Genomic DNA, 25,258 nt, shown 5'->3' on the forward strand with positions numbered 1-25,258 from the left:
TTACAGTTTTTCCCCCTCCCCTGGGGTTTTACCTTGTTCTTTTGTTTGGAACACATTCCTCTGTTTCCTCATTTTCTTTGACTTTCTGTGTTTCTATGAGGCAGAACAGTTCCTCTTCCAGTCTTGGAAAATGTCTGGTGTAGTAGTGTCCTCTGTGTAGACTATATGTAGTCTAGCAGCTTTGGCAGGCTGGCAGGAGCTCAAATGAGCAAGAGCTGGGTATCCTGGGAGATGTCATGCTGGGACTGCCTTGATGACAAGGGGAACCGGAGGGGGGTAGGGTATCCTGGGATACACTGCACCAGAGATGCCTTGGTTGGATAGCTGGGACTGCAGTAGGTAGGGTGGGTCCTGAAGTATGCCAGCTGGGGCCACTTTGGTGGGATGGCTGGATCAAGTGAAGGCCAGGGGGCATGCCAAAGTATACCATAAAATGACTGCCTTGGCGGGATGATGAGCTGGTATGGGGCTCTGGACCCTTCTCTTGCAAGCTCTTCAAGGTAGAAGGGAAATATAAAAAACAGCTCTCACCAGCACTTGCAACCCAGGAGAAAGTCCCAGCACTTCCCCATCCATGTGGTGAATGCCTTATGGTTACTACATAGATTTTCTTCAATTATAGTCTAAGCACCTTTAAACCATTATTTTTCATATTTGTTTTTTGCTGTGCTCCAAGGCAGGTTAAGCGTGCACATGGGCCATTTAGTAATAGTCCTCCCTGTTACAGTTTGTAGTGTTGGGGTAGAGTTCCTGTTGTTACTGTGTCTTCATCTCTCCTTAATTTCTTCATATGGTCCCTCTACCATTTTTTTGTGCAGAAGCTGTTCAATCAGCCCTGAGTTCTTCAGAAGGAATTGTTCTACATGTAGTTGTAGATTTGGTGTGTCCTTAGAGGAGGTGAGTTCAAGGTCTTCCTATCCTACCATCTTGGACTGACTTCCAACAATGCTGGTTTCTCTTTTTTTTTAAAGATTTTATTTATATAATTGCCAGAGAGAGAGATCACAAGTAAGCAGAGAGGCAGGCAGAGAGAGAGAGGGAAACAGGCTCCCTCCCAAGCACAGAGCCCACTGTGGGGCTCTATCTCAGGACCCTGAGATCATGACCTGAGCTGAAGGCAGAGGCTTAACCCACTGAGCCACCCAGGCACCCCATGGTTTTTCATATACAATTAAAAAAATTCAGGGCTTTTAAAATCAAAAAGAAAAATTAAACCAACATACCTGACAAATAGCTACAAATCATTTCTAGATTACATGTTTAGAAAAGGAAATCAATTTTTATTCTGAATGAACTTTTATTAAGTATCACAAAATGAAATTGAAGTATATAGTATCTGAATTCTTTGTGAATGCATGATAAAACTGACTTTAATTTTTTTTACAAACACAGAAAAATAGGTTGTTTTATACTGAGCACTTAGTTTTTTTTTGTTGTTGTTGTTGTTTTAATCTATCTGTGGAAATACTTTTTAAAACTTTCTCTCTTTTGGGGACACATTTTTGTTCATTTGTTTGCTTTGATAATTGATGGTTCAACGTTTAAATACTGCCTGACTTATCTTCTTTGTACACCAAGATACAAACATGGTAACTAAGTTTGTTTTATATTTTTCATCAACTATTGCAACACCTGGCACTATGCTTATCATACTGTCAGTGCTTCATACAGGGACAACAAAATCAAAAGGACAAATATATTTTGGCTTATATGGATTTGCTTATCAGTTCTTCCGTGGTTATTTGGGAGCACCTTTTTATTTTATAGGAAATGATATGTTTGAATGTCAAGGACAATATGAGTTTTGCAAACAATCAGCTCCCGGAGCCCTAGAATGATGTCTGATTTGAAAGCTGTGCTGTGTGACAGAGATGAAATGAGATAGCCCGGAAGTCATCTCCCTGGATATCATCATGTCTTCTGATGTCTGCAACTCCATTTAGGGTAGAGCCTGTCACACTGACAGAATTTCACAAAATTATAAAGAATGGAAGTGTGATTTGACCAACAATTGTCAGTAAAGTGATGTTGGGGGTAAGGGGTAAAAATACTAATATCAGCACACAATGATTCTTATTAAGAAAAATATTCAGGTTCTCTTGTGTAATTCATCTCCATAACTAGATTAAGAAACAAGGAAAAGAACAGCTTTCAGGGTCTTCATTTTCTTATCTGAGTGTACAGATAGTCTAATTAGTCTAATTTGCTAAAGGGTATTTCTTTGTAAGTGTATCTCATCTATATTTCCTTCTCAATTACTTTTTCCATATTCATATATTTGTATAACAGGAGCTTAAAAACAATGAAACACCAAACAGACAAAATAAAAACTACAATTTAACTTGGTTCGGAGATATTTAAAACTTGGTAGTTCAGATTATTCTTCTGCTCTAAGGGAACCCAAAGTGGTAAATTATTTTGACCATAAAAAATTATTCACTTTCCAAAGTGAACTTTCCAGACACCCTCTCTGGGCAGAAACATTACACTGCTTAATTGGTAAATTTCAGATTGAAGAAAGTAATGGTGAAGAGCTGTGTTCTTAAAGCCCAGTTCTAGTAGACATTAAGCCATATGATCTTCTAACATTCACTGAAATCTTTAAGCCTCAGTGTCATTGAGAAATGACAAATAATAATAGCATCTGCCTCCATTTTGCTAAAAGATAGAAAAGAGATTCCATGTAAAGCTCTTAGCACAGTGGTCAGCACAATGACAACTACATAGTAAACAGAAGCTGCCATGACTATTGCTTTTGGATATTTTTTCAATATTTTATTTATTTGACAGAGATCATAAGTACGCAGAGAGGCAGGCAGAGAGAGAGAGGAGGAAACAGGCTCCCTGATGAGCAGAGAGCCTGATGCGGGACTCGATCCCAAGACCCTGGGATCATGACCTGAGCCGTGGCAGAGGCTTTAACCCACTGAGCCACCCAGGCGCCCCTCTAATCACTCACTTTGAACAAACATTTCACTGGCTATTTCACTGGCTTATGAGGCCAAAGAAATAAAACAAATGAGAGATTTTAATTTACTTTCTCTCTTGCAAAGGTGGAGTTAAATTACTGAAGAGGGCCATATTTCTTGACACCTGCAAAGTTGACCTTAAGATTTCTATCATTATAAAGAGAACTAAACCATGAAAATGGATAGAGTCCTATTTGGTTAATTAACTCACCCTTTCTGCTGTCAAACAGAACCATTCATACATATGATGTCTCTCTCTACTGCTATATCAAAAACTGCTAGTAGTCTATCCCTATATCCACTCTTTGTTTCCTCCTTTGTAAGAGAATCTGATTTTTAAAAAAGATTTTATTTATTTATTTGAAAGCGAGAGAGAAATAAGAGTAGGAACACAAGCAGGGGCAATGGCAGAGGGAGAAGCAGGCTCGATCCTGGGACACTGGAATCATGACCTGAGCCGAAGGCAGACACTTAACGACTGAGCCACCCAGGTGCCCCAAGAATCTGATTTCTGGGGTCACCCTTCCTCTTCCAACTAGTGAATAAAAGAATACATTTCCCAGCCTCCATTACAAATAGAGATGGCCAGGGACTAATTCTGGCCTGTGAGAAATACTATGTAGGACTTTCATGAAGATTTCAAAGGGAGCTGATTCAGCTGGAAAGCATTATTCCATCTACATTTTCTCCTTCTGGCCTACTTCAGACATGATGGTGGAGCTCTGCAGCCATCCTAGACCATCCTTGTGAACTTGTGAAGAATACTTTTATAGGTAAAGCGAAAAGACAGGAATCTGGATCCCTGATGATACTAGATCTAGTACATTTTCTCCAAACTCCCTACATTTGAATATATTTTACACAAGAGTGAAAGAAACTTCTCTCTTGTTTAAGCCAGTTATTTCAGGTTCTTCTGTTTTTATATATAGCCAAATACAATTCCCAATGTTACAAGAGTATTTTTTCAGTGCTTAAATGTAAATTTTTACTCACTTCTAAATATATTCTGAAACATCAGCTTCTGCTCAAGTACCAACATCTCTTAAACACGTGAAAACTGAGTATGGGTTCAAAGTGTAAATGAAAGCCAACCTAAGATATTGCCAACTCCTGACAAGGGGCTTTGTATCCTTAAGAGCTGGCTTAATAACTGGTAAATGGTTAGTGTTCAGTAATGTAGGCCAAATGAAAGCAAAGTGTGGGGAAGAATGTGCATGTGTGCATATGACTGCAAATTGGTAATGCTGATTTCCCCCGCCACCTCAATTAATGTCTAGTGCTGAGTAGGGCATTTAGGAAGGAAGCTGATTCTTTCCAAGCTACTCAAACGTTACAAAGGGTGACCTAAACAGTCTCAGAGTTGATGCCTCACTCCGTTAATCTCACCTACCTAAGAATGGCTGAGGTGCCATGGCTGGGCACGGCACTTACATGTGAGGTTTGAACTTGGTAATGACGATGATGGTGAGGGCTCTAGCTTGTCAAGGTTATTTTTCTTTGTGATTCTGTTTTTTTTGAGGTGTTCGTGACTATCTGTCTTACTTCAGCACTTCTCTGATTGAGGTGGCAAATTGTTCCTTTGTGACTCTTCCTTACAGGGTAAACGAGCAGTTGAGCTTCTTTTTTTAGCGCTTCAATTTCTGTTGCTCCAATTTCTCTCTGACAAGATAATTACTAAGTTTGTCTCTCTTGGAGTTTCAGAGTCATGTTTATTTGAGTTTCATTTATGGGTAAATTTCTTAGCTTTTTCTCATATACGTTCAATTTGTTGCTTTCTGTCTTTTAAGACTTTAATCTTCAAAGATCTTGTAGATTTTAAACTACTTTTGGAATTATATCGCCATTCCCTTCTTTTTGTCTTCCTGGATAGATTTCAAGTCTCTGTTGATTTTTGGGAGAAAACAGTCTCTCAGAGGAGTATTTTTTTCTTCTCTTTTTATTATTAGCATATATGATTTTACTTTACTCTTGCAGTTTAAAATCTTTAAATACCTGTGTCTTTCCATAACTTCCTTGATAACTCAGTTCAAACTGAGTTTATCAGAACAAAACAGATGAGTGCTGAAAGCCAAAGGCAGGCATCTAATCAAATGGAAAGGAAGGATGTTATCAGTATATATCCAGGCTTGAAGAACAGTTGTAGGGTACTACAAAGAATTCGTTTCAGAACCTTCAATTTGCTGAGATAGGCATAAGATTGACAGAAAAACCTCTTACTGTATTTCCAGATCAGTTTATGTACTTAGTGTAGTTTCAAAGGAAAACAGTACAGTCATGCACACATCAGGTCTCACTATTCAGATCAGTAAACAGTTGCATGGTATTTTAAAAAAAATATTTAGTTTATTTATTTAAGAGAGAAAGAGAGATAGCAACAGAGAGCACAAGCTGGAGAGGAAAGGGAGAACCAGGCTCCCGGCTTGACATGGGGCTTGATCCCAGGACCCTGGGAATATGACCTGAGCTGAAGGCAGATGGTTAACTGACTGAGCCACCCCAGAGCCCCAGTGCAAGATTATTTTTAAGAAAGGAAGCAAAGTGTGAGAGAAAAAAGAGAAGAAACAATTTCTGCTTTCAAGTTACAAATTTCTAGTTGGGAATGCAAGTCATAAAAACTGGGCAATTTCACTATTTAACAAGTAACATTCCAGTCACCAAGACCTGACATCTCTCATCCCTTCATTTTAGATCTTAATTTAGACTCTCAAAGATTTGTTCTTTTCCCATTTCTACTTTGCTGCCAGGAAAATCTTTGTAAAATACAAGTCTGATAATAACATTCTTATTAATGTAGCTTTATGTATTTTTATTTTTTTAAAAAAAGATTTTTATTTATTTATTTTAGAGAGAGCAAGCGGGAGGGGCAGACGGGGAGAGAGTCTCCAGCAGACTCCATGCTGAGCCTGGAGCCCAACATGGGGCTCAATTCCATGACCCATGAGATCACAGCCTGAGTTGAAACCAAAAGTCAGATGCTAAGCTGGCTGTGTCTCCCAAGAGCCCCGCAAGTAGTTTTTTTTTTTTTTTTTTTTTAATGTGGGAGTTCAAAATCTTTACTTCTGGTACATATGACTTCTTATAATTTAAGTTCCCAAGAGGCTTGTCAGGTATATTTCCCACCACCTCTTACTTTTGTTTAGAGTCCAATGAAGGATCTATATTCAAGGAACTACAAAACACTCATGAAAGGAACAAAAAGATGGGAAAATATTCCATGTTAATGGATCAGAAGGATAAACACTGTTAAAATGTCTGTGCTGCCCAGAGCAACCTATACTTTCAACACCATCCCGATCAAAATATCATCAGCATTTTTCAAAGTGCTGGAACAAACAATCCTAAAATTTGTATGGAACCAGGAAAGACCCTGAATTGCCAAGGAAATGTTGAAAAGGAAAAAGCAAAGCTGCATCACATTGCCTGATTTCAAGCTTTATTACAAAGCTGTGATCATCAAGTCGGCATGGTACTGGCACAAAAAGAGACACATAGACCAGTGGAACGGAGCAGAGAGCCCAGATATGGACCCTCAACTCTATGGTCAAATAATCTTCGACAAAGCAAGAAAAAACATCCAGTGGAAAAAAGACAGTCTTTTCAATAAATGGTATTGGGAAAACTGGACAGCTATGTACAGAAGAATAAAACTTGACCATTCTCTTATACCACACACAAAGATAAACTCAAAATGGATGAAAGACCTCAATGTGAGACAGGAATCCATCAAAATCCTAGAGAAGAACATAAGTAGTAATCTCTTCGACCTCGGTCACAGAAACTTCTTTCAAGACAAGTCTCCAAAGGGAAGGGAAACAAAAGCGAAAATGAACTTTTGGGATTTTGTCAAGATAAAAAGCTTATGCACAGCAAAGGAGTCAACAAAACAAAGAGGTGACCCACAGAATGGGAGAAGATACTAACAAATTACACTACAGATAGAAGGCTGATATCCAAGATTTATAAAGAACTTTTCAAACTCAACACCCAAAAACCAGATAATGAAGTCAAAAAATGAGAAGATATGAACAGACACTTCTCCAATGAAGATATACAAATGCTTAACAGACATGAAAAAATGTTCATCATCATTAGTCATCAGGGAAATTCAAATCAAAACCACACTGGGATACCACCGTATAGCAGTCAGAATGGCAAAAATTAACAAGCCAAGGAACAAAAATGTTAGAAAGGATGTGGAGAAAGGGGAACCCTTTTACACTGTTGGTGGGAATGCAAGTTGGTGCAGCCACTTTGGAAAACAGTGTGGAGATTCCTCAGGAAATAAAAAAATACATCTACCCTATAACCTGCAATTGTACTACTGGGTATTTACCCCAAAGACACAGATGCAGTGAAAAGAAGGGCCATATGTATCCCTATATTCATAGCAGCAATGGCCACGGTCGCCAAACTGTGGAAAGAGCCAAGATGCCCTTCAGCAGACAAATGGATAAAGAAGATGTGATCCATATATACAATGGAATACTACTCAGCCATCAGAAACGATGAATACCCAACTTTTGCATCAACATGGATAGGACTGGAGGAGATGATGCTGAGTGAAATAAGTCAAGCAGAGAAAGTCAAGTATCACAGACTTTCACTTACTTGTGAAACATAAGGAATAACATGGAGGACATCAGGAGAAGGAAAGGAAAATTGAATTGGGGGAAATTGGAGGGGGAGATGAACCATGAGAGACTGTGGACTCTGAGAAACAAACTGAGGGTTTTAGAGGGGAGGGGGTTGGGGGGGATGGGTGAGCCTGGTGGAGGTATTAAGGAGGGCATGTATTACATGGAACATTGGACATTATATGTAAACAATGAATCTTGGAACACTACATCAAAACTAATGATGTATGGTGAGTAATATAACACAATTTAAAAAAAGAGCAATAAAGAAATAATGTTAATATGTGATAGGACAAATTCCTATATTTTACTGTTCTTCCACATTGTCTTAATGATTTTTGTATATGGTGGCAGATAACATTGTAGACATTGATCTGTAGTCTTCCTTTCTTTAAACATACTAATTTTACCGTCTTTTTTTTTTTTTAAAGATTTTATTTATTTGATAGACAGAGATCACAAGTAGGCAGAGAGGCAGGCAGAGGGAGGAAGCAGGCTCCCTGCTGAGCAGAGAGCCCAATGTGGGGCTCGATCTCAGGACCCTGGGATTACGACCCCAGCCGAAGGCAGAGGCTTTAATTCACTGAGCCACCCAGGTGCCCCTTACAGTCTTTTTTATATTGCTTCACAAAATTGATTTCATTTATAATAAATCCATGTTTTTAATGATCAAAAAATGAGCAGTGGATTTTTAGAGACTTTATTAATCTACCAACAAGCTGGTCCTAATGTATAAGATCATTTCAAAAAAATTTGTTTTAAGATGAAATTACCACAGAACTGACATAATCACCAATACTAAGGCCAAAGAGTAGCAGGTTTCTACAAAAATGGTAACTATGCAATATAGATGCATAAAGAGAAATACAGCTACTCTAGATATATCAAGCAAAAAGCAGGGGAATGAACAGATCTGTATCATCAGCTACTTAATAATACAGAATATTCAAGTCACGCTGAGCTTTGAGTTTATCACTGCAAATTAAATACTCCCACACAGTTGATGGTAAATTTTCAGGGCCTACCTTCTAAAAGTGATGGAATTATCTATTTCACTAGGCTGAGAATCAAAAAGAATATATATTCTTTACTCTTGTGTTAAAATATAGATTATAGGCAATTGTGTAAAAGTACCTTTCTCTTCTACAAACCCCAGATTTCCATGAGGGTAGGAACAATGTGTCAATATATCCTTTGCCTCTGTCATCTCAAAACAACAGAGTATTGAAGATGTTACGGAATCTGTTTTCAATTATAAGGGATGATATGGTTTATAAAGGACTACAACACAGGTGTGTGGTTTTGGGTGTGTTAAGATGTATAAGGTTGTTATTAATGATTCTAATACTACTTGTTACAAATTTTGTATAAAATAGGGGTACCTGGGTGGCTCAGTCGTTAAGAGTCTACCTTTGCTCAAGTCATGATCCCCAGGGTCCTGGGATCAAGTGCCACATCAGGCTCCTAGCTCAGCAGGAAGCCTGCTTCTCCCTCTGCCCCTCCCCTGCCTGTGTTCCCTCTCTTGCTCTGTTTCTCTGTGTCAAATAAATAAATAATTTTTTTTTTTTTGTATAAAATAAGTAGTTTGGTAAGTCATAGTGACTTCATCAGATATTCATTTACATGGGTTAGTTTATTTCAGGAGAAATAATATTCCCTTGGGAAGAAATAATCATAAATCAGTTTCTGGAACTGTTCTGGAATATTCTGGTCAAATTTCCCTTTATGGGCCGAAAGCCTTGCTAACATGGCAGTACATTGATTATAATCAATTGCTCCAGAGTAAGACAAAATTCACATGTACTTCCTACAGTGCAACAAAAAGAACTTAAAATGCTATACAATTCCTGTGAGAAATTTGTGTCAAGAAGTTATTATCCTGCTCTATGTTTCAGTGTTGCTTTAGAGAAATATGGGGATTGAAAAAGGGGTCATGGAATGACCCTCAAAGAAGATAAGAGACCTATGGCTGACCACGACCACTGTCAATCACTTTCTAGTAGGAGGTAATAAAAAGCATCAGACTATCACACCCACCGGAAGCAAATGCTAGATGGATGCACAAATAATTGAGCTGAATTAAAGGCAACTGCCTCTATGTCTCCAGAACTAGACATACTTTTGGGAAAATAAAATCTCCCTTCACCAAAAAAAGGCTGAACAAGTATGGGGGATATCTAAATGCTGTCTGGCATTCTTTTGGAAAGAACAGTGTTTATGGTATATGGTCCCTATGACTGGTTTCTTGGTCAGGGTCCCAAAATTTCTAACCTCTTTCTTTTTCAAAAGAATCAGAAGCAAGTTTAGGAGAATGGAGTCCTTTCTAATTGTGATAAGGTCCTAAGGCAGGGATTTATAAACAAACCTATTCCTTAACACTTCTAAGCTGGGCATCATTTTCTTCCCATAAAGGATTCTCCCATAAGTCAGTAAGGGCTTCACTGGGGCCATGAGATCTCAGTATTTATTAAGGTGCCTCTTATTTGCTAGGATCAGGGCTGCTGAAAAGGTGAAGTGATTGGCAGTGATATTAAAGAGTTTTGATGCTAGTTCAATTAAATGGTACCCTCAGTGAGGACAAAATTTAATTAGGTTGTCCCTGGTTTTGACAATTCTCATCACTTGATGTTCATTTACAGGGAAAACTTACTATTTAAGTAAGTTGCCCCCTGGCACTAAAAGTGCAGAACTTAAAACCCCTCCCTTTACTTCTCAGATAATAGGTACCTATGAGTGTCTTTAGAATACTCATAAATTTGGTTAGTACTGACCCATATTCAAGAGGCCATTAGTTTGACTAAAAAGGGTGATGGAGAGAACAAGGTGGCTCTGTAATTTACCAGTTCCATCACTTCAGCAAGCTAAGTAAATTCTCTGATCCTGACTTTCTTACCCATAAAATTAAATAATGATAGCAACTGCCCTTAGGGAAACGTAAGGGTGATACACGATTATATTAAAAAAGAATGACACCTGCACATAGTAAGAATTAAAAGAAACTATTATTATTTTAAAATAAAAAGCACGTCTGCAATTCTGGTTCATCTATCTTCCTAGGCATATCACCTGGGTTCACTTAGCCCGAACTGAATATCCACAGATTTGAATGACCTAAACATAGTTTCTTTCCCTCTAACCTATCTACTCCCAATCATATCTCCAAAGATACCTTTGACCTTAAACTCACCATCATGCAATTAACTTCAGACTCCTGTTCTTTCTTTCTGGAGGTCTCTGCCCTTTCCTCTCAGTAAGTCCCCTAAAATTCAAGCAGAAAACTCTTTCTAAAGCTCAAATTTGATCGTGTCATTTCCATGCCCTATGCTGTTGAATGCTTTTCATCTACTATACATTTTGACTTATATAAAGCCCTGACCTTCCTTCCACTTCATCTCATGACTGGTGTCCCTTTCTCCAACATTATCAAACTTTAGAATTCCTTGGAGAGCTTATCGGTTTGACACACCGCCCAGGGGCTGTCTCCACTTTCACTGGTCTGAGAAACTCTTACCCTGGAAGAATTAGATCAAGCTCACTCCTATGTGAGGACTTAAATACAGGGCCTATTCACTCAGATGAGAAAAAAGTTACACCTCTAATTCACTAGGCTTTTACTAAAACTTAGCATTTCCTTCAGTTATGAAGGTAAGCAACAAACTACTTACAACAGAAATCACAGATGTGTTCATAACCCATGATGGTAGTTGCAGAAATCTCCAAAACCATTTACCTTCACTGTGGTTTTGAAACTGCTTATCCATGCAGCTAGATCTATTACTCAGTGTTAGTGACCAACTCTATACACATTATGATAGAACAGGTTTATTTAACAAATACTTGGCAGCCATATTGCAATATTATTGATTCCCCTTGTATTCACAGAATTTATTTTATGCAGCTGAAGACACGCCTCTCAGAAGGCATCTAGAATAATGTTAAGGTTGCGAACCCTCCTGTGTGAGGCCTTCTGGGATGGCCGCAGAAGTGAGTTATGCCAGGGCCTTCTCGGAGATATCTGTCAGCCTTGATCACACTACTTTGTAGTCATTTATTTGCATCTTCCTCCCTCCTATCTGTGAATGTGGAGTACGGCTTCCTCTTTTCCCTTTAATCTCAGTATCCGCTGACCTACTGTCACTCTCAAAAATGTTTACTGAACAACAAAAGCACATAAATATTTTTCCTAAAGTGCTGTATTCTTTGATGTGCTAAAGAGTGTAGAATCATACAACAACCAATTGCTGGATATCTGCTTCTAAAGCCAGGCTGTTCCAGATACGTGATTTCATTTTTCCAGTCTTCTAATTTATTCACCACATAACCTGGATGTTACAGTCCAAAAGGCATGGGTCATAGCATCTTGTTTTGCTATTTGCTTATTAATACAAGGAAAACATTCTCTTGTACTACCAAGCAGCAACCTGAAAAAGTCACCGAAGCATTTCGTGCATAGCGTGTGACTTGCTGCGTGCCCAGAGACCTTCCCACCTCAACCACCTAAACTGCCGAGCCCGTTAGCAGGCCTACAAAATGAATCACTCGGTATGCTGGAGACAGGACTAGAGGTGAAGGCCAAGCACTTTGAAGAAACCAAGGCTTGGAAGCTTCCTACATTGACAACTATTTACAGCAACAAAGTGTCACCAAATTTTTTAGCAAATATACCTAACTTCCAGGACTACGAAATTATACTAAAATCTTCTCTTCCATCAGCACATCACCTGCCTTCTCTCAATTCTAGCTAGCCTGCCCACCTCAACCAACCAGCTACCCAACCACATTTACTAAAGAGAGTCTTTTAACTACATTGCTATGTTTTGTATTAAAAAAATAATAATAATTTTTTTTTTTAAAAGGACGGTCCACACCAATAGGTAGGGCAAACATAGTAGGGGCTGTGTAATGTACTTTTACATTGTGATGTAAATGCTTCAATTTAAAAAACCAGAATATATTTAAGTGTTAATACCTGAACTGTTTTCATCACTTGTTTGAAATCGTAATTTATGAGAAGGTGATCTTATTTATTTAAACTTAGAGAATAGTTAAGTTGTTTAGAAATTCCCTTTAGGGGTGCCTGAGTGGCTCCATTGGCTAAGTGTCTGCTTTAGGCTCAGGTCATGATCCCAGAGTCCTGGGATCAAGTCCCATGTCGGGGACCCTCCTCAGCAGAGTCGGCTTCTCCCTCTCCCTCTGTTCTTCCCCACTGCTCCTGCTCTCTCTCTCTCTCTCTCAGATGAATAAATGAAGTCTTAAAAAAAAAAAATTCCATTTAGTACTCATTTTATTTGTAGTTTCTTTGGCCTTTATTGTAAGGAAACAGCCCAGTGGTTAAGACTGCACTTGATTGCTGACACAGTACTGGACAGTGAATTCTTTTTGTTTATTGGAACAAAGCAGGGATGATATTCTAAAGTGGGTTGGCTTGAAATGTGAAAAGAACTCCTCCAGGTTGATTTTATTTATTCATTACAATGACCAGAGCTCTTGAAAGAGACAAAAGGTCCTTATGGATTATGACAGAGATGTGTTTTTCCCTTTGCCGTTTTGTGTTACTTCAAAGCTAAGTAAACAAATTCCTAAGAGTTTTTCTCAAAGTCTTCTGAGGTCCAAAAGTAATGAAACTGATATCTCAAATAAGAACATAAATGACAGCAAATACTAAGTACTCTTCTTACTATGTGACTCCTATGTGACTCCTATCTTTAATTGGAAAGCCAGAGAAAGGGTCTGCAGGCTTAGAACCCTGGAAGAGTGTTTCCAAGAAGTAGAAGACAGTGAAGTTTCCGACCCCAGGGCTCCTCTCACCTGAGTACGATTCTTTTTTTTTTTTTTTTTTTTTTAGATTTATTTATTTATTTGACAGAGAGAGAGAGAGAGATCACAAGTAGGCAGAGAGCTAGGCAGAGAGGGGGTGGGGAAAGCAGGCTGCCTGCTGAGCAGAGAGCCCGATGTGGGGCTCGATCCCAGGATCCTGGGATCATGACCTGACCCAAAGGCAGAGGCTTATCACACTGAGCCACCCAGGCGCCCCCACCTGAGTACGATTCTAACCCTGCCGAAAGCATCTGTCCCCATATGTCATCCACTCGACCACCCAGCCCTGTCACACCCCTCTAAACTATTGAGTCTCTGTGTCTCCACAGCCAATGTCCATGTTGCATTACTTCCTGCCTAGGCTCCTGAGTTCTCTTACCTTATCTCCCTCCAGCACCCTTTGTTGTCCCTCTATCACTTCTCTGTTCTGCAGCCAGAGTGATATTTTATATTTTTAAATTGTATCTTTTTTTCAGAGTCATCTTTTAAGAACACAAATCTGATGATGTTATTTCATCTCATCACCCTTCAAAGGCTCCTCAGTAATCTAAAAGATGATGATCATGAGGTCCTGGCATGGTCTGTCACCCAGTTGATCTCTGTGGCATTCTCCTGCTTGCCCACTATGACCCAGCCTCACTCGCACACTCCTTGAAGAAGCCAGACTCCCTGTCTGTGTAGGGCCTGTCTATAGGATGTGTCTTACACCTGGGATATTCTTTCCCTACTCTGCACAGCTAAACTAGAGTCATCCTTTTTGCCTTTCTGGCTTCCCAAGAAGCACTTCTTGACAATGGAAAACACAAGTTTAAATAGGGAATCCTGGGACACCTGGGTGGCTCAGTTGGTTAAGCGGCTGCCTTCGGCTCAGGTCATGATCCCAGCGTCCTGGGATCGAGTCCCACATCGGGCTCCTTGCTCGGCGGGGAGCCTGCTTCTCCCTCTGCCTCTGCCTGCCACTCTGTCTGCCTGTGCTTGCTCTCACTTCTCTCTCTATGACAAATAAATAAATAAATAATCTTTAAAAATAAATAAATAAATAAATAGATAAATAAATAGGGAATCCTGGGGCACGTGGGTGGCTCAGTGGGTTAAGCCTCTGCCTTCAGCTCAGGTCATGATCCAAGGGTCCTGGGATTGAGCCCCATATCAGGCTCTCTGCTCAGTGGGGAGCCTGTTTCCCTTTCTCTCTCTCTGCCTACTTGTGATCTCTGTCAAATAAATAAATAAAAATCTTTAAATAGGGGATCCTGCTCTTGTAGGGGTCTTTGCAGGTCCTTGGCCGAATGCCAACGCATGAAGATAAAAAGGTCATGAAAGAAAAGAACCGAAAATGTCCCATAAATGGCCAACTTCCTCAAAGAATCTCTTCTACAATTCTCTCATCCAGGCCTCAAACTCAGGGCTGGGTATTTAAATGCTAGCAAAAGACATGCATAACTATTTGGAGATAAGGGTACATGAGGACGTCAGACGGGCTTTTTGTTTCAACTCTCATTTTCCCTTTGTATACATTTATCTTCACCTGAAGTAGGTCTATTTTCCTCTGTAACCTCATGCATATTTACAAATTTACAGAAAACCTCCTACATATGTTACAGATATGTAACACATTTTCCTCTGTAAACTCAAAGCATATTAGCCTATACAACCAGGTCAAAAAAATTAAAATAAGTTAATTTTAATGGAAATAACTAGACAGAAGACTAAATTTGACAGAAATGGAAAGTTGTAGTTCATAGTATAATACTATACTCACCATCAAGTTGCTAAGAATTACTGGATACAAAACACGTCATCACCAGGATGCCAAATACTAGAAAAAAAAAAATTAGGGCCTAACAGAGTTTCTAAGTTTTATAACTGAATCTAACAGTTTTATAGTGTCATGCCAACAACGTGTGCTAAATCACGCAAGGGTGGCAAAAGGACACGGAAAGTACAGTGACTGCAAAAATACTTTTACTGTAACTAAACTTTGAGGAGCTAATTAGTTAGACATCTACAGTTTCTCAAAACTTGTGTTATCACCATAGGGAGGTCTATAATGAAGCAACGGTTTGGACATTTCAATGTTTGTAAACTTCATCTGGAGAGGAAAACACGAAAATATTACTCAACAGATAAAGAACCACACTGATTATTTTTGTATTCTTGCTTTAACAACATTCCAGGGAAAAAAGAAGGAATGAAAGGAAGCTGGCAGTTAAAAAAAAAAGGAAGCATTATGGTATGTGGTTCTTAATAGAAGCTGTACTGGAACTACCCGAGGGAGTATTTCGAACGTACCCTCCACTGTTCTGCTAAGGCAGATTCATGGGAATGAAGGATGGGGTGGCTTTAAACGCTTCCTTAGATGACTCTAAGTAAGACTCTCAATGGAGAAATTTTAACAGGAAAAATTAAAATGAATTAGAGACACAGTCCCTTTTGTCAATTCCTACTAAAATATAGTAATTGCCTCACCCAATAATGGCATTTCATTTTCATGATCTCTTCTGCCTGGTTGCTCATAATTAATCAGTTACTTATTTTTAATCCCCATTGATTTTTCTCTCCTGAATATATTTAGAATGTGTCTACTTGTTTACTTTCGATTTTACCACCACAGTCCAGGCAATTATCTCTCTCAAGGAGAAGTCTAATAACCAGTCTGCTTACATTAGCATCTGCCCTCTGTGCATCCCACGCCCAGAGAGAACCTTTTGACGAGAAAATCTGGTCGAGCCACTAACCTACTTGGAACTTCTCAATGGGTTCATGTTGTAGACTGAAGATCAGAATTTTTCACGTGACCTCTGAGGTCCTGCATGAATCTGGCTCCGCCTACCTTACCAGTGTTTTCTTAGGCTTCTTTAATTGCACTAGCATCCTTTCAGTTCCTTGCACTTGCCAAGTTCCCTGTGCCTTGCAAGGCCTTCATATCTGCTGTTTCTTCTGCCTGGCATACTCCTCTCTTCCTTTCAGAGTTCCGTTCAAATATCCAGTGCTCAGGGTAATCTTCTCTGACAGACTACCCATCATCCCAAGCTCATCTCCTATTATAACCTTTTTTTGTATTTTTTTTTTTTAAGATTTATTTATTTGAGAGAGAGAGAGAAAATGAGAGGGACAGCATGAGAGGAGAGAGGTCAGTGGGAGAAGCAAACTCCCTGCTGAGCAGGCAGTCGGATGTGGGACTCCATCCCAGGACTCCAGGATCATAACCTGAGCCGAAGGCAGTCGCTTAACCAACTGAGCCACCCAGGCACCCCCTATTATAAGCCTTCTTAAGTATAACAATAGCTGCAATATTTACTGAATGCTTATTATGTGCGAGGCACTGTTTTCTTATATTAATTTATCCTTAACTATAATCCTATAAGTAGGTGTCCCATAAATATTTTCAACTACATGCATGAACACATGAATGAAGGAATGAGATGAGATTAAAACCCTGAAATTTCACATATATTTTAGGAAGTATCTGCCTACTTTGAAGGGTTTTATGATAGTGATTTGCATATACTCAGATCACATTCAAAAATAATAATATGCCAAAAATCTGAGGGAAGTGTTACTTAGGAAAGGTACGAATCTTCAAAGCTTTGAAAGCTCTCATAAGAAACCACATTTAATCGGACAAAGAATACTTGACTATAATTGGAATGAATCCATATGCATCACTACAGTCTATAGATTTCTACAAATGGAAGTGCTGAGTCAGTGGGCACAGGCATTTAACTCTTACTAGGCAGAAATGTACTCCTTCCAAAATGGAGAGAAATTTACAATCTCATCAACAGTATACAACATTTTTAAGATAGATATTAAGTCAATTTCCCTTTTAAATCTGTTTTGTTTGCTCAATTTTCCTATATAGATCATTCCATGAGGAAAGCACAGTATCTACATTTACAGCCTAAACATTACTCATCCTATGGTGTATTGCAAACATGACTTTCATGTTTATCTTAGAGAAAGGGGAAAGTATATACATAATTTTGACAAAAACAAGAAAACAATCAGAGACTAGAACAAAATCAGTATGGGGAATGCAGGCCTTTTATAAAATCACTCAGAATATATGTACATACTACCAAATTCCCACAAGGCCTAACGCATTACTCTTAAAGAAGGCACAAAATGTAGAAGTGGTTTTCATATTCACTGACTCCCAAAGGACATGTAAAATTTGGTTCTGATTCAAAAGCTGCTGCCCATTTTTGTGATGAGAATAAAATTCTGCTGTACCAATTCTCCTCCTCCACTATACTCTAGTACTGAAATATTAGGTAGATGACAACCTCAAAGGATCAGAAGGATTAATACGTTGATAATCACAAATTGCTATGTAAACTCTACTAGGGCAATAAATATTTTTATTTAAATTTTAAAAGTTGATGTCAAGAAAACTACTTCATTATGCCAATCATTCAAAAGTTTGTCATTCTTTGACTGTATCAGAAGTTCATAAAACTTCTTTCATACTCTGGCTAACTTTCTGCTTTTAGGTGCTCTGACCATGTGTGTATCCATCTTATTCTGAATCTAAATTACTCCATCTAAACCAGGCATCACGTATTAGAGTTGCTCAAACAACTTTAATTTTTTAAAAAATATTTTATTTATTTATTTATTTATTTGTCAGATACAGAGAGAACGAGCACAAGCAGGGGGAGTGGCAGGCAGAGCAGGCAGAGGGAGATCCCAGGACCCTGGGATCATGACCTGAGCTGAAGGCAGACACTTGACCGACTGAGCCACCCTGGTGCCCCAACAACAGTAACATTTTAAGTAATCTGTCAGGAGTAACTATGTTAAAAACATTTTACTTAAAATATCTATGAAGAAAAACCAAAAGGAGAGCATGGAGAATTCTGGTAATGGCTCTATCACCTAGCAGCTGATGTGGGATATTCATAGAAAGTAAACGCGACTGTATCTAGGAACAGTCTATTCTAAAGCTAACTTCTTTCATCAAGACATATTTAAGTCTTCTTCAGAACAAGATAAAGACTTAAAAAACCAGTAGACCAATATATAAGTAAATTTATTAGTAAGAGAAAGGAGGAGTATAACCATTTACTTCTAAAGGAAAGTGGATATCAGAATTTGGGACCCGAAAGGCATAATAATATATATCCTTTCATTGCTATAAATGAGAAACCACCATAAATACAATAACCACTCAATATGAAGTTCCAAGTGGAATCTAGCGTATCAATGTGTTGTTTTAATTTCATATAGGAGTATATGACTAAAAGTTGATATATTAATAAATCATTTACCAATTTACTTGAGACTTGTGTCCATCTAGTTGAGGCTGAAGGATTATCATTTTTTGTTTTTAATACCAAGTCTTGGGGCACCTGGGTGGCTTAGTTAGATAAGTGTCTGACTTTTGATTTCAACTCAGTTCATGATCTCAGGGTCATGAGATTAAGCCCTTGTGATGGGCTCCACACTGGGTGTTTGGAGCCTGCTTAAGATTCTCTCTCTCCCTCTGCCCTTTCCCGACCCCTGCACGTGAGAGTGACCCCTCATTCTAAAGCAAGCAAGCAAGCAAGCAAGCTAGGTTTGTTTTATCCATGTATTTTAAAGGGGCTGGTAGCCTTTTAAACCACTAAAATGAAGTTATAACCTTTGAAACTCTGCTGCCAGATACATTAATTGGTCTGTTCATTCAATCTCTAAGTAATTCATTTGTGCATTCTTTAGTCCATCTGACTGTCCATCTATCCACTTCTCCAACCATCTAATCACACAGTGTGTACACCATCAGACTTGAGTTCCTACACCTGTAACTGGCATCAGAATGTATTTCACTCTCCTCCACCATCTATTTCCACTCTTTAATGCTCTAGAAGAACCCCAGCAGTGAAAGAAAACTTCCTTTTCGGCTTTCATGAATGAAAGGATACTTGCAGAACTCTGGGAAGACTGTTAGAATATGAAGATGATAATCTCCTCTGTCAAACATGTATTATCATGGAAAGGTTTAATTACTGATTGAAGTTACTTATTTTACCTGGAATGTAGATGCCACTGAGTCATACACATATGATCTAAAATAGTTTCACAGTACTCCTGCTTCAATTCCATATTGATCCCAACTTTGAATTTCCAGAAACATGTCAATTTTGTGTCTAATACTTTTCCTTAAGCACTTTTATCCTCGTGTCTTTGCACATGCTGTTCCTCCTCTTGGTGGTTCCTTCCACCACCTTTCCCATCATCTTATCTTCCTTCATAAACAAGCTCCTACTCATCTCTCAAATTTTATAAAAGTTAAAAGCAAACAAAAAAGTCACCAGAGTTTGGTGAAGGCAGGGGACCATTACAAAATCTCACCTGTATCTTGTGCAAGTGCTGTTCTGTCCAGATGGAACAACTGGTTTAAAAGTGATGCGTGGGGAAACCTGCGCAGACAGGAGAAATCCCAGAGCAAGAACAAGGAGCGCGACAGTGGTACCTAAAAAAATAAATAGAATTAAAAAGAAGTTTTACATCAGAGAAGAGATGGCAACATTCTTTCAAAGCAGACTGGGTCTGGCAAGACATAGCTCTGAAAAAAATACCATTATCTTCATCGAATTATTAAAAAAAAAAGTGTTCCATATATATATATATATATATATATGTACAGATTATTGGAAAAACTTCACTAGCACATTCACTGCTGAACACAACAAGAATGAAATTCAAAACAAATATATTTGCTAGCCAAACAGGAGACTGGTAATGATTTTCAAAAAAACAAATAAACAAAATACAAAAAAACCAAAAAACAAAAAAAACCCACCCCGCAAAAAAATAGAGACACCTGGGTGGCTCAGTAGGTTAAGCATTTGTCTTCAGCTCAGGTCATGAGCTCAGGAAGCCTGCTTCTCCCTCTGCCTGGCACTCCCCCTGCTTGTGCTTGCTCTCTCTCTGACAAATAAATAAAATCTTAAACAAAAAAACAAAACAAAACAAAAAAACAAAAAATCTTGGCTTGCTGACAGTCTCACAATCAACTCATGCAACTAGCATGACTGACAGCCCAAGATGTCAGAAGTATGAAAGGCGACAGACTCACACCAGTGTTGCTCACGTTGCCAAGAAAATTGTTCTAAAGGCATTGTTTAATGCAGCAAATCAGTAAACTGAAAACAAACTGAACATTTCAAAAGCAGCTGACAGAACATTTCTTATTAAAGGGGAGTAGCACTTTCCTCATGACTTGGAGGTGCCAGAAAGGATCTAGCACATGTATTCACTTCCTGCTGGTGTCTGGAAGTAGAATCTTTCAATTACAGGAACAGTGATTAAGTGCATCATTTAAAAGGCTCACTTTTGAGTCCCTGAGAGACATCCTGACAGTAAAAAAGAAGTTTTCCAGTTTCTGACTATTGTTCCAGCCATTGAGGATACACAAAAAGAGTCACAGGAGGAAAGAAAAAGAAAATAGGATTGTAGTAATTTATACAATTAATTTGAATGGGGCAATGTGTTTAAAATAGGGAATTTAGGGGTGGCTCAGTAGGTTAAGCACCTGCCTTTGGCTCAGGTCATGATCTCAGGGTCCTGGGATAGAGTCCTGCATTGGGCTCCCTGCTCAGTGGGGAGTCTGCTTCCCCCTCTGCCTGCCCCTCCCCCTGCTTGTGCTCGCTCTCTCTGACAAATAAATAAAATCTTTTCTTAAAAAAAAAAATAAAATAGGGAATTTAGGGAGGGCATTTACACAGTAGCAAAGTTTTTACTTATTAAACTGAGAGGTAAATTTAAGATATGACTAAAAATATTATTAAATGAATGGGTAAAAGAAGAACTTTGGGAAGCACTGTGGAAGTGCAGTGGGATTATATAATGGCTGAGGTGTATGTGTTTAAGATACAGGGGATGTGCCCAGTTAAACGCTGTGGTTAAGTTCCAATTCTGCCATTTCTTGACTTCTGTGATCTTGGATAAAAAGCACGGGACCTTCCCAAAGTTCAATTTTGTCTTCCATGAAATGGGACTTAGTGAAAATATTCACCCTGTAGAACTGCAGCGAATTTTTTATTTTTTTAAAAGATTTTATTTATTTATTTGACAGAGAGAGAGTGAGAGAGAACAAATGGGGGAAGCAGCAGAGGGAGAGAAAGGGAAGCAGGCTCCCTGATGAGCAGGAAGCCTGATGCCATGTGGGGCTTGATCCCCGAACCCCGGGATCGTGACCGAAGGCAGACGCTTAATGATTGAGCCACTCAGGTGCCCTTGAATTTTAAATATCCTCATGTATTTGAAGGATTTTGGTAATGCTATGAAATGCTATTGTACTATCATGGTCATAAGAAGCAGCAGCATACTTCCCAAAATTGTAGAAAAAGGTCGAAAGAAGGGGAGGTCTGAGGGGAGATAAGAAGTCTATTTTTGCCATAATGGGTCAAAAAAGCCATGAACCTAAAATTACAGCTTACTGGCTTTCAACTCAAACTAGGAATAGTGTGAGGCATTTCTGTTCTGAAAGATTATCAGAGCCCTGAAGCGGGAAACTGAAAAAAGTTCTTTTAGAAAGAGAGGAGATATATTAGGTCTCTTATGAAAATCATCCCTCTCTCTTCAAACAAAACAAACCTTGGATTTTACTGTGAATCCGTCTATCAAAGAACCTGGGTCCTTAAGTTTTTTTTCCCCAGATTACTTCCATGGCACATTGTTGTGGGGCAGGAAGATGTTTTTCAATCTGTAAATTCTGATACTTTAAGATATGAAGAAGGAAGCACGATATGTTTCTTTAATAATGCTTATTAAATAATCTGTCTCCATGATAAAATAAAAACTCTAAGATGGCATGCCTAGTACACACTCACGGACGTCCAGTTCTAATGCCTGCTGTACAGCAGATCCCTAGAAGTACTGCTTGCATTAATGAATGGGCCACAGTGCCACAGATTTTTCTAATTTTGAGTATTTTTTTAAAAAAACAAAATCTTAAAACTAGACAGCTGAGGTCACAGGGTAAATACCGTACATATTCTAGCTGAGGGTTCTGCAGTACATACAAAGTATCTCTTGTATCCATCTCTAAAAAGGTCCCACTTACCTCAAAGTATGGTGAACTGACCATGCTCACCCCCCTGCTTGCCTCTCTGCCTACTTGTGATCTCTGTCTGTCAAATAAATAAATAAAATCCTTAAAAAAAAAGCAGCCCCTGAACTCTCTGGGTACTGTCCTCCCAGGTCATTGTGTTAATACTTTCTCTTAATAGCCAGGGATGGGCTCTGGAAACCCCTGCAGCAGAGTCCCTACAGTGCGAGGTGAAGCACGACACTGGCTGGAAGAGTTTAGGCACATTCCTGGATTCCGGGGATGCCAGCTGATTTTACACTAGGGTTAAAACAACAAAGAACCAGTCCGTCAGTAAGAATGCTGTGGGAGGGAAGATGTGCTAGGCACCTTAGGATCCTTGTCAGGAAAAGCTTTAAATGCTCTGTGTGTATAAATGTGTTTGATCCTCTTTATGACCCTATGGAGTGCAGACTAGAATGCTTTTTACTAATGAGAAAATGGAAACTTGCAGACAGAAAATTCAAACCCAAGCAGGAAGGCTCTAGAGTGCAGTGCCTTAAAAACCTTCAGAACTGATGAGAAAGTGTCTCTTGGAATACCACAAATAAAGGGACTAGGCCGCTAGGAAAAAAAAGTTTTCCTCAGATCTCAAAAGCCAAATCCCAAATTTAAGAAGACCTGAAATTCTATTTAAAAAATAAGACCTCTTGAGGGAGCCATATCCAGAGGCTCCATTCAAAAGGAAGAGTAGGTACCCATTTAAAAAGTTTGAAGCAGCTGCTACCTCTTCTTAGGGTTGATCCGAACCTCAGGGCTCTGCAAATATAATTTCTAGCCAAATACAGGAATTTATTTTTGGTACATCACTACCTGATGGTCAACTATCCTTTTGTTCAGAGTTTACCACCCTAATAAGGCAGCCCAATTTATTGTTGGATAGTTCTGATTATTAAAACTATATTTTCCATATTGAGTAAAAATTATGCCCTCGTAACATCTACCATCTGCTAGAATAAGGTATCTACTGGGTAATGCTTTAGTCTTTTTTCTTTCCAGACTAAACACTTTTGGTTTCAGCAAGTTTATGAACAAATGGTTTTTAGCCTCCTTGTCCCTCACCTTTCGTCATTTACCCTTCTGCTTCTCTGTGTATGTCGGGTATTGCAATTACCTCTGCCTCTTAATCAGACAATCTCTGCTCACCTTCCCCTCAGTTCAGCTCACATGATCAGACTCAAGTCCTTCCACTGCTTAGGCAAGAATTCAGGGTGGGGGGTGCCTGGGTGGCTCAGTGGGTTAAAGTGTCTGCCTTCGGATCAGGTCACGATCTCAGGGTCCTGAGATCGAGTCCCACATCGGCCTCTGCTCAGCAGGGAGCCTGCTTCCCCCCCCACCCCCCTGCCTGCCTCTCTGCCTACTTGTGATCTCTCTGTCAAATAAATAAATAAAATCTTAAAAAAAAAAAAAAAAGAAAAAAGAGACTTCAGCATGGAACATTCCACTCTTCCTTCTGGAGGGAGGGGTGGGAGAGACTATGTGCTCCAAATAACTGTGTTTAGATCTCAGAATGTATTTTCTCATTAAAATCTGGGACAAGTGCCGGAAGCACTGCTATTAGATGAGGGTTTTAAGGTATAATTTGGTCAAAATAGAATTTAGTTTAGAATGTTGTTCATCTATGGCCATTACAAACAAGTAACTGTGGGTGACATAAACACAGAACGGCCTGGGCTGTTGGATCTCAAAGGCAAGGCCAAGTGGGATGCCTGGAATCAGCTGAAAGGGACTTCCAAGGAAGACGCCATGAAAGCTTACATCAACGAAGTAGAAAAACTAAAGAAAAAATACAGAATATAATGGACCGGATTCAGCTGCCAGCAGTGCATTTCATCAAAACTGATCTAATGCCTTGTTTTACTAATACTGTGGATCACATGAAATAATGCAAATAGCCTGTTAACCTCAGACCCAAAGACCATGCAGGGCATGGCTCCAACAGAAGTAGGGGCTGCCCTGGGTTCCTGAAATGCGCTGAGTAGTTTTTAATCCATAGACCTATTAAAAGTGCATTTGTTACTTTAAAAAAAAAAAAAAAGTCTGGAAACTTTACATTTTAATGGAAAAATGTATTCTTATTCTAATTAAGCTTATAAAGGAGCTATTAGAAGACAGTTAATTGATAATTACAAATCTGTATATATGAAAAAGACAAAATTATATGGTGCAACATGTGAAGACAATGGCAAATGTGGGTCTCAGTCTGTCAAGTGAAACAAAGGAAAAATAATGAAAGGTCAGAATCCAGAGACAAAAGATACCTGAAAGTGAGAAAAGTTTTGTCTTATTTACAACATACTTAACCAACCTAAATTTACCTTAAACTTGAGCCTGGTTCAAACACAAAAAGAATTTCTCGCTGCTCTGTAGAGAAATTATATACTGTCAATATTCTACTGTTCAAGGAGCTTTGAAAAAAAATGCTCCAAATTTACTTCCATATTATACCAAACCTAAAAATAAAACACGTTAAAAAGTGAGTTTATGAATATCAAATTTTTCAAAGAGGAACAAAAACCAATTATTCTTTTCACTTTTGTACCTTTGAGCAGAACTCAAAAATAAGAGCACAGAATGTTACCCTTGGTAGATTCAAATTGTTCTTACAACTCCAGTTTCTAGTCACATTCTAGTTATATATCATAACACAGAGTTCTTTTTATAAAAAACATTTTGTCTAGAAGAACCCTATTATTTAGCTAAGAGAACAAGATCATAAGTGGTACCAGTATTGTATTTTAGAAGGTGAACTTGTCATCATTAGA

The 25,258-nt window shown here is 38.8% G+C and overlaps 2 protein-coding genes across 2 annotated transcripts in view; one reads left to right on the top strand and one right to left on the bottom strand.

Moving 5' to 3' along the window:
- The window catches only part of SLC2A13 (solute carrier family 2 member 13), a 376,814-nt gene that overhangs the window by 91,952 nt on the left and 259,604 nt on the right, over positions 1-25,258 (bottom strand). The window contains exon 6 of the mRNA XM_044229028.1: positions 19,754-19,874. Coding sequence (XP_044084963.1) covers positions 19,754-19,874 — 121 coding nt within the window. The remainder of the gene's footprint in view (positions 1-19,753; positions 19,875-25,258) is intronic.
- On the top strand, positions 24,097-24,301 carry LOC122892471 (acyl-CoA-binding protein-like). The gene has a single exon (XM_044229030.1). It carries the CDS (start codon positions 24,102-24,104, stop codon positions 24,291-24,293), a length of 192 nt encoding a protein of 63 aa, XP_044084965.1. The 5' UTR covers positions 24,097-24,101; the 3' UTR covers positions 24,294-24,301.

Source organism: Neovison vison, chromosome 12 (assembly GCF_020171115.1).
Source record: "Neovison vison isolate M4711 chromosome 12, ASM_NN_V1, whole genome shotgun sequence".
Lineage (NCBI taxonomy): Eukaryota > Metazoa > Chordata > Mammalia > Carnivora > Mustelidae > Neogale > Neogale vison.

Bases quoted from the DNA above. Each gene is read 5' to 3' on its own strand.
- LOC122892471 (XM_044229030.1), top strand. From the start codon at position 24,102: ATGTTGTTCATCTATGGCCATTACAAACAAGTAACTGTGGGTGACATA.